This window comes from Boleophthalmus pectinirostris, unplaced genomic scaffold (assembly GCF_026225935.1).
Source record: "Boleophthalmus pectinirostris isolate CB_2022bp ecotype Guang Dong unplaced genomic scaffold, ASM2622593v1 HiC_scaffold_8, whole genome shotgun sequence".
NCBI lineage: Eukaryota > Metazoa > Chordata > Actinopteri > Gobiiformes > Gobiidae > Boleophthalmus > Boleophthalmus pectinirostris.
In genome coordinates, this window is record NW_026571515.1 from 35,831,616 (window position 1) to 35,841,126 (window position 9,511).

Genomic DNA, 9,511 nt, shown 5'->3' on the forward strand with positions numbered 1-9,511 from the left:
CTGTTAACTTAAAAACTAGCAGTTCATGACATCACAAGGTGGAACAGAGCATTTTGAGCTTTGGAGATGTAGACAGACTAATAATAAAGGATTACCATACTGAAACATGTGTGAATGATACAAAACACAACTCCAGATATGTTTTTGAAGAGGTAACACCATTATAACATTACTAAAAGCTCACAAGTCAATTTTTCAAGTCTATGCACTAATAATAATGAATAACAATATGGAGATGGTTATATGGTATTGTATGATTGCATCTTGTGTTTACTGCATCAAGCTTTACCCTTAGTATTAAAGTCTAGACTAAAAATACTCACACAGTAAATGGTAAAGGGTTCGCAGACATAAGGTGCATCCTGTTCCTTTGGCCAATAGCATTCACACTTTTTCTGTTGCAGAGAGAAAAAAAAACATGTCACCACCCCCAAAATGGACCCACGGCATATCGAGCACTGTGGTCAATAACCACAGTCAGATGTACAACGGATAAACTGTGTTACCTTCCCCATCTCGAACTCTCGACATGCCATCACCACAACCTGCACGAGAACAACACACAGATTATAATACTACTACTATTACTACAAGTACTATCACTACTATAACTACTACTATGCCATCACCACAACCTGCACGAGAACAACACACAGATTATAATACTACTACTATTACTACAAGTACTATCACTACTATAACTACTACTATGCCATCACCACAACCTGCACGAGAACAACACACAGATTATAATACTACTACTGCTATTACTATGAGTACTATCACTACTATAACTGCTATAACTACTACAATGCCATCACCACAACCTGCACGAGAACAACACACAGACTATAATACTACTAGAACTACAACTACTACTACTATAACTACCACTATGCCATCACCACAACCTGCATGGGAACAACACACAGATTATAACACTACTAATACTATTATTACTAGTACTATAGCTGCTACTATAACTACTATGCCATCACCATAACTTGCATGTGAACAACACACAGATTACAATAGTTATTTTATTTTTTTAATGTATGCATTTGTTTTGGGCAAGTAAGCATTTCACGTTTTTACAGTGGAACATAGTATTACCCATAGTGATGTTAGGGCAATTATAACAACAGAAACAACTTCAAGAACAACTTCTACTATAACTAGTAGTATTAGTACTATATTTTCTAACTATAATTACTACTGTGCCATCACCACAACCTGCACAAGAACAACACACAGATTATAATACTACTATTAATATTATTACTACTACTTTAATTACAGCTTCTACTATAATTACCACTATGCCATCAACACAACCTACACAAGAACAAAAAACATATTACGATACTATTACTACTATAATTACTACTACACCATCACCACAACCTGCATAAAAACAAGAAGCTAATAACAATACTACTACTAGAACTACTACTACTACTACTACTACTAGGGCTGTAACAATAAAATTGGAAATTGAAATAATTACAGACTCTAAAACAGATGCTTTATTAAAATTAAATGTCAAAGAAGAATCTATTTGAGATTTTTTTCAGTAAGACAGTTTATTTATACATCCAGAAAGCTTCAACAGCCTAAACATATTTCCTTTATTTGGCTAAAATGTAGGCTCTTTTAAACATCTCATGGTACAAAACAGTCGACTACAACTACTACTACTCCTACATTACTATCATGACTCATGCACAAACATTTTGCATACAACCATTTTAATACTTGAATTACTTGCAATAGAAAGAAGAGCTGGACTTTGACTAACCTGTTCTGCTAACCTTACCACCTCACTGACAACTTTTGATACATTTATTTATTAACCAAAATATCATTGCGTGATAACAGGCTACGAGGACACATTGTAGTATAATCTGACACAAATAAGTCAATTGTTCATTGTTAAGTAGTTCCTGTCTTCTTTTTGTTCCACTTACTGTGTGTTATGTAGAACGTTTAATTAGGGAAGGTGAGTATAGAAGTCTGTATTAAATGTGCATGATGCAACTTTTCTGGTGGAGGATCTGCAACTTGCTTGTCTCCAAAGAGATGCTATTGCTTTGCTTAGAAAGTTCCACAGTATGACATTAGACTGGTCATAGCAGTTAGCACTACCAGATCAAGTTTTACAAGGTATTTGTATGCACTAAAACACATAGAGTTGAATACATGTAAAATATATATGTTTAATACCATACTATGGAACATTCAAGGCAAAGCAATAACATCTCCATGGAGACAAGCTGGAGGAAGAAAAGTAGCATAGTGCAACTGTTGTACTGTAGTTTGGTAACAAGCAGGTGAGAAGTCACACATTAAGGGCAGTTTCTAATTTAACTTAATAAATAGCAGGGAAAGCTAATATGATTAAAATATATATGTGGGAAATGTGTGATATTATTTTGTTTAACATAGTAGAATAATGACAAACCTTGATGTTGTATTCCCACAGCATCCTGAGAAAGTCGAGTACAGTGTGAGGCAGTGGGCCCTGAGTGGCTATGTACGCCCTGGAGCCTGACACTCCCTGCAATCACAAAAACAGGTTGGCTAAGTAGGTTAAATACTGCAGTTTAATATTATGTTGTTAGCATGCTAGTAACCTCAGCTAACCTTGATGAAATTAGCATTGATGTAGTCAGTGTCATTTTTGGATGTGGTGAAAGTTAGCTTCACTCTGCTGTGGTCAACTGCAAACAAAGACATACGTAAGTATCAAAAGTAATAATTATGGTTCCACACAGGGCTGCACGACATATATATATATACCATGAAATCTACAGTTTGACTAGTTAGAGGTGCACTACATATTTTTTGGCAGATTGCTTATCTTTACTGAAATCTTATTGCTTTGTCTGGAATGTTATATAGCATTATAGTATAGTATTAATGAAGACAAGATGCCAACAGGCCAAGTTACAGGTATCTAATGGATCTATGGAAAGAATGGCTCTATGGAATGAAGTGATGGCTCACAATTAAGAGCGTTCAAGGTATTTTTATAGCACTAAAATCACCTGTAATTTGTTACCTGCAAAACTGCAAAAAAAAGTTTAATGCCATACTGTGGAACAAGGCAAGCACATGCTTGCCACCCGCCTGCTTGTCTCCATTGATACTTTGCACACTGGGGGTGTTCTACATGTATCTCTAAACTATGGTATATTGTTCAGCAGTTACCATGGTGAGACAATTCTCACAATGTCAATACAAAATGGATTTAAACATCATATTTGCAAAGCCTTTGATCAGTACGAGCATTCATGATCCTGTTTAGGTGAGAGGTGAGAGTGACCAACTGAAAAACTGTTTTTTCTTGTGACTGTAATGTTATGAGTGAGAGACTTGTTGAACATCAGACAAATCAGCTCAACCTGTTTTAGTTTCAACCAGCTCTTCCTGGTCAGATTGTGTTAAATTAAGCTCAGATGAAAATCCAACAAAGCCTCAGATGGAGTGGTGCTTATAGTTAGCATCAGATCCTCAGGGACTGCAGATGACATCAGCTCCAAACTATCAGTACAGTGAATTGGAATACAGAAATATAGTGCTTACTGAGCATTATTGAAACATATTGTTATGACAAAACTGAACAGTTTGTTCAGGTTTGTGAACAAATATATATTTTCCTCAAATTGTGCAGCCCTAGAACCCACACTTTTATGTTAGGTTTATGATCATTATTGACAATATACAGATGTGTATATGTGTCTTACAGGGTATAATATCTTTGTATCTGTTTTTCTTGATGTTGTCCGACTTCTCTGCTGACTTAGTGGTGAAGGTCCTCTCACTGCGGTACTTCATGGACTGGTTTCTCAGCCTCTGGAAGACACAGGTCAGTTTTCACATATAAACCATAATTTCACACGCTGGGCACCCAACCCTTATGATTTGTCAGCAAGAGTAGATCTGATTAAGCTGACTTTTCCTGTTTTGGTATTATTGTGTTTGGCATAAGTTGTTGCCGCTGAGTAAGCTATGTGTGGTGGTATGGAGGGTCAAATGTTTTACTTAAACGAAATATGCGGTGTAGAGATTGGCCTATGTGTTTTTTCACGGTGGATGGCGATATCGATTGTTTAGAATACAGACGAACCCATGACCTCTATGCTGATTATTTTTAGGCCGATATGTAGTACCGATTTTGGTCATTTTTTTCCCCAAAATTCAATACCAACTCATCCACAAACTTGTTTTACTAGCGACTGTGTAGAGACCAGTGTAGTGACATTTTTACAGTACCTTCTTTAGACTTAAGTGTTTACATTAAGCTTTAGTTTTCATGCACATTTAGGCAGCAACAAAATATCGGCCTCTGCTGGAGATTTATATGATTTGATTTGGCACTAAAAATTAAAAAAATTGGGAGGACTGTCCAAATTCATGTCTCCATTCTATTGTGACTACTTTAATACACATAAATTCAACACTTTATTTTTAGATTGACTGTTCTCTTTTAATCTTATGGTATTCCTTATTGATTCCTGGCCCATAGGGTAATAAAAACTCAGAGTTTGACCCAGCCTTTAATGTTTCTGGGTCTGACACATCATCACATTCTTAAAAACGTGAAAAAAGCAAACTCGTTCTGATCAGTTTTTAACTTTCTTAACACATTGCAAGCATTATAATTATTCATTGCAATGTGCTTGTAAGCTCTTTTCACAGCTTTCAGAGGCCAGAGTGGCGTTTTGTCATTGTAGTAATTCTAACAACCAGCATGCCAACAGCACACCACCCTTTATTTCCTACATATTAAGTTGATGCAGACAGCACACAGCGATCTCATTTTAATACATTTTTATTTAATACTCATACTGTCCACTTAAAGAGGCTGTACTCGATTTATTTGTATCTACTAAAGGTACATTGTGCAACTTTTCTGGTGGAGGGTCCATCTCCTGCTTGTCTTCATGTAGATGTTATCACTTTGTCTAGAATGTTCCACGATAGAGACTGAACGTATCTATCTCAAGGGAGACAACAATAGGCTACATTACAGGCCAGATCTGTGGAGAGGCAACCCTATTCACATAAAGAATTTGAACAATAGAAACACTCGTAATGCGTAAATGATATATAGATGTCATACCATGGAACATTCCAAGCAAAACAGTGACGACTCCAGGGAGACAAGCAGATGACGGATCCTTCACCAAAAAAGTTGAGCAATGCACTCGCTAGTTGGAGAGTGAATGATTACCAACTTCACTTGTCAACTCAAATTATGTTTATGGAACCAAAAAAATCTAACATTGCTTTTCTATGATTCAGTTGTTCTGTGTGACTGGAAAGCCTCCCTGACTCATTCACCATCAGAGAAGACAGAGGATTTCCATTACCCAGCAATGAACTGAACATAACGTATTTGCATTTACAGCTGTATTTCAGACACTGGTCGTTTGTTCAGAGACTCGGATAAATTAGACGACGAAACTGTTGCCTTCACACCACAGAGCGTGTTTTGTTCAAACAGGAAGTGATGCAACAGACCCCTTCCTCCGGAGTGGTCAAGATGGAGGGAGAGTGTCATATCGAGAAGTCTTGAAGGTCTCTTGTCACCATGACAACATCACACACCACAGATAATGTCATCTAACGTTAACAACACTGCAGTCACTTTTTTAGTCACTATTAAAATGACTCAAGTGATTATTTTAATTTGAGTTCACTGGGCCTATATTTCAAATTTGTTCTCATCACATGGTCACATCGTTTCCATATTTTAACATGGTCTTGCAATTATAGTCAGATTAATAAGTCATACTATTTCAGATCTTCCAGATATGAATTCTGATTTCTGTTATAGACAACAGTTTGAGAACTTTTTCCCATTGAAAATATATAATATTTTGTTTTGAAATACTATATTAATCACTACTGAAATGGTCCTAATTAGTCATCATTGTGAAACTCATGGATTCCACTGTTGTTGCCTTCATATGGGTGGAGAGCTATGACTTAACACTATCTTTCATTATTGTTATAGTGACAAGCTGGAGATTATAATGATGTGGACTTAGATTTTGTATACTTAAAGGTCCTATATTATGCAAAATTGACTTGTGAGCTTTAAGCCATGTTATAATGTTGTTATGCTTTGCATACTGAAGATGTAGGCTGAAGTGATGTTGTATTTTTCATGTTAAATAATATAAAAAGGGACACTACAAAAATGCCAACTTAAGAATCACTGGTCAAAACTGTGTCTCAATAAACTTTTCATTTGTCCATGAGTTTCTATAGAGTTTGTTTAGTCTAATTAAGTGTAATTAAAGTACTGTTTTCTGATCTCTGTTATAATGTTCTTTCCTCATCAAAAACATACCTGGAGTTGCGTATTTCTTTCACATATGCTTTGTTATTTTTCTGTCTACATCTCCAAAGCTCAAAATACTCTGTTCCACTGTGATGTTATGTAGTGGTACTTTTCAGCTACCTTTTACTTTTTGTTTAGTAGACATTGGCAATTCAGGGCTGAAATCATCCCAGTGAGAGAAGAACTCGGCATAAATATGCAATGTTTGTGTGTTAAACATATGTGAATGAAAAAAACCCCACAACTCCAGGTCTGTTTTTGATGAGGAAAATTATAACAGAGATCAGAAAACAGCCTAATATGGGCCCTTTAATGACACTTAATTAGACTAAATAAACTCTATAGAAACTCATGGACAAATGAAAAGCTTACTGAGACACAGTTTTGATCGTTAAGATTGTTTTGATTCTTAAGTTGACATTTTTGTAGTGTCTCTTTTTATATTATTTGACATGAAAACTACAACATCTCTTCAGCCTACATCCTTAGTATGCAAACACACTATAGGAGCACAGCTATAAGTTATCTCACTGTTACTATAGACCCCTTCATTTGCTGCTATTTAATGCAAAGAGGAAGAACAGACATGTCAAGACTGCAGCACTGCCACTTCCCCATTCAGCCAGTTCACACACGCTTTGACCTATAAGACTTATTTTTGTAACTTTTCGAAATACATTTGCATTTTAAAAAATACTTACAGTAAATTGTGCAAAGATCCCATTGGGTGCTTCCTGGTCCTCATCCTCCTCTGTCTGCAACTCCTCCAGTAAACTCCTCAATACCCAAGCTTGCTCCACCATGGCTAGCCTACTGCTGTCAAGTTGTCATGTAGTACTTTTAACACGCATGTCAATCAAATACCCAAGCTTGATCATTGGTTAAAATCCAGGAAATCAAAGAAAAACATACAAAATGAAGTATATTCGATTGATATTTCAGTAGCTGTTGCATAGATCTTCTTGCTGTAGCTACAATGACACCAAGACGCTGGTGTGAAAGAATGCACTGACTGTTTGAGAGGAAGTAATAGTAAGCTAACAGGTTTTGTGGTCAGATAAAAAATAATGCCACGCCCCCCCACAAGTGTCTCTGGGTCCTAAAGGCACTCTGCACTGTCACAAGGAACTGGGGAAACACCCTTCAAAAGACTGGGCGGGATTTCATAATATTATGCAATATCTAAGCAAGTTAAAGATCCTATATTGCGCAAAGTTGACTCCTGTGAGCATTAAGTCATGTTAGAATCTTGTTATCTCCTCAAAAACATACCTGGAGCTGTGTTATGTTTCATGCACACGTGTTTGAGTAACTCTTTATTATTAGTCTGTTTACATCTGCAAAGCTCAAAATGCTCTTCAGAGATTAGCAATTAAAGGATTTAGATCATCCAGATGATTCTAGTGATGGTGTATGGAGTTTAAAAACACAGTGCAGCACATCCTGTATTCCTTCATGACACCCAAGGTGGAACAGAGTGTTTTCTGTTTGCGAGAAGAACTCAAAACTGTGGGGTTTATGTTTTAAACATGTGTGACAGAAACAAAACACAACTCCAGGTGTGTTTGTGATGAGGAAACAACATTATAACATAGATTGGAAAATAAATATGGGCCCTTTAATATATGTCTGGAGAGCAGCTTCTGTGTTTCATGTTTTATCTGATGGTGCACTATTAAACTTTTCAGGTTAAGTGTTAGTCACCTGCTTGTCTGTTTGGTTTCCAGTTTGGTCTCCATTGAAGTGTTGTTGCTTTGTTTTGCAGTATGGCAATAGACTGCTCTATCTTGCACTTATTCATTTACAGGTATTTTTTTATTGCTCAAAAATACAGTGAAAAACATTGCATTATATTTTTACTGTGAACAGGCTTGCCTCTCCACAGGTCTGAACTGTAACTTGGTCCTGTGGCACCAAGTGCTTTTCATTATGAAGTTACACTGAAAAAACGGTCCGAGAGGGGTTGCTCAAATTGCAAAAACAAATTTGACAACAATAACATCACTTTTTTACGTTTCTCTGTCAAGCATGTTTAAATCTTACAAAGGTCGCTTGATTGTGGCCGATGTGAGACCTGCATGTTTTAATCAGGTTGAGGAAACATGACTTTATTATAATTTCTGGTGAGGCTCCTCCCTCTGGAATTCTCCTCCCCAAAACCTTTGGAGGGAAAATTCAAATGTAACAGGACACAGGACAGTTACAGGAGCAGATTACACACAGTGTGGAGCAGGAGGATTATTATGATTTTATTATGTGCTTCTCCGGCCTAGAATGATGTCATTGTTAAAACATGTTTGTGGTGTTTTATTTGAAATTAGAGTTAATGTAAGGACTCCTTGAAACAAATTGTCTTTGACTGTCCATCTACAAGAGTGTGACAGTTGTACTAAGATTTGAATGTGTTTGTTCCAGAGTCGTCTACAAACAAAGAGTGACGTCCAGAGCTCTGCTGGAGCTGTGGGGAAGTTCATGAATGTTATAGTTGATGTTTCAGAAAAAAGGAAGATGTTTGAGAACCAACAAAACACAGAGCACAGATGAACAAAGTAAGTAAACCAACTAAAATTATTTTAAAAATTTTAAAAATGAACTTCCTATTGAAACAGTTATCGTGCTTCTACAGGGTGATGTGGCATTAGGAGGACTTTATACCAGATGCCCTCCCTGTTACTGCGTTTAGAGGAAGAAAAGCAGCACATGGTGAGTTTTGTTTCTGCAAATACAGTTCTAATGTTCTTGTGATTCTGTTCTGGTCCGTTATTGTAGTAATAATTGCTATAAGTGTATTTAAACATGTAGAACAGAGTAGATCATCAGAATGTGATCATCATGTGTTATTCCTGTGTCCACAGGCAGAGACCAGAGCTTCTTCACTGGAATAAATCATCACACTGTCCAGCTCCAAACTGTGTGTCTCTGTCCCTGTGCTCTCTTTGTGTTTGATTCTGTTTAAGACAATACAGATCTGTGGAAAACTAAAGACTGTTTTTGTATTCTTTTACAGAATTAGATCAATTAAATTAAATTATACATACTTATACATTTCATGATAAGGTAACATAAGATGAATATACATATTCAGCATGATTTGTTCAAATTTCATCAACATGAAAAAGTGATGTTCATGTTCTGAGATAAATATGTGTAGAGGGGTTC

The 9,511-nt window shown here is 36.4% G+C and overlaps 1 protein-coding gene across 1 annotated transcript in view; it reads right to left on the minus strand.

Moving 5' to 3' along the window:
• Window positions 1-7,391, minus strand: part of ptpn22 (protein tyrosine phosphatase non-receptor type 22) — a 28,082-nt gene extending 20,691 nt beyond the window's left edge. Inside the window, exons 1-6 of the mRNA XM_020917965.2 lie at window positions 7,054-7,391; window positions 3,747-3,855; window positions 2,644-2,720; window positions 2,462-2,557; window positions 507-545; window positions 324-395 (exon numbers count right to left, since the gene is read on the minus strand). Of these exons, the coding sequence (XP_020773624.1) occupies window positions 324-395; window positions 507-545; window positions 2,462-2,557; window positions 2,644-2,720; window positions 3,747-3,855; window positions 7,054-7,155 (495 nt within the window). The 5' untranslated portion in view covers window positions 7,156-7,391. The remainder of the gene's footprint in view (window positions 1-323; window positions 396-506; window positions 546-2,461; window positions 2,558-2,643; window positions 2,721-3,746; window positions 3,856-7,053) is intronic.
• Between the last annotated feature and the right edge of the window lie 2,120 nt (window positions 7,392-9,511).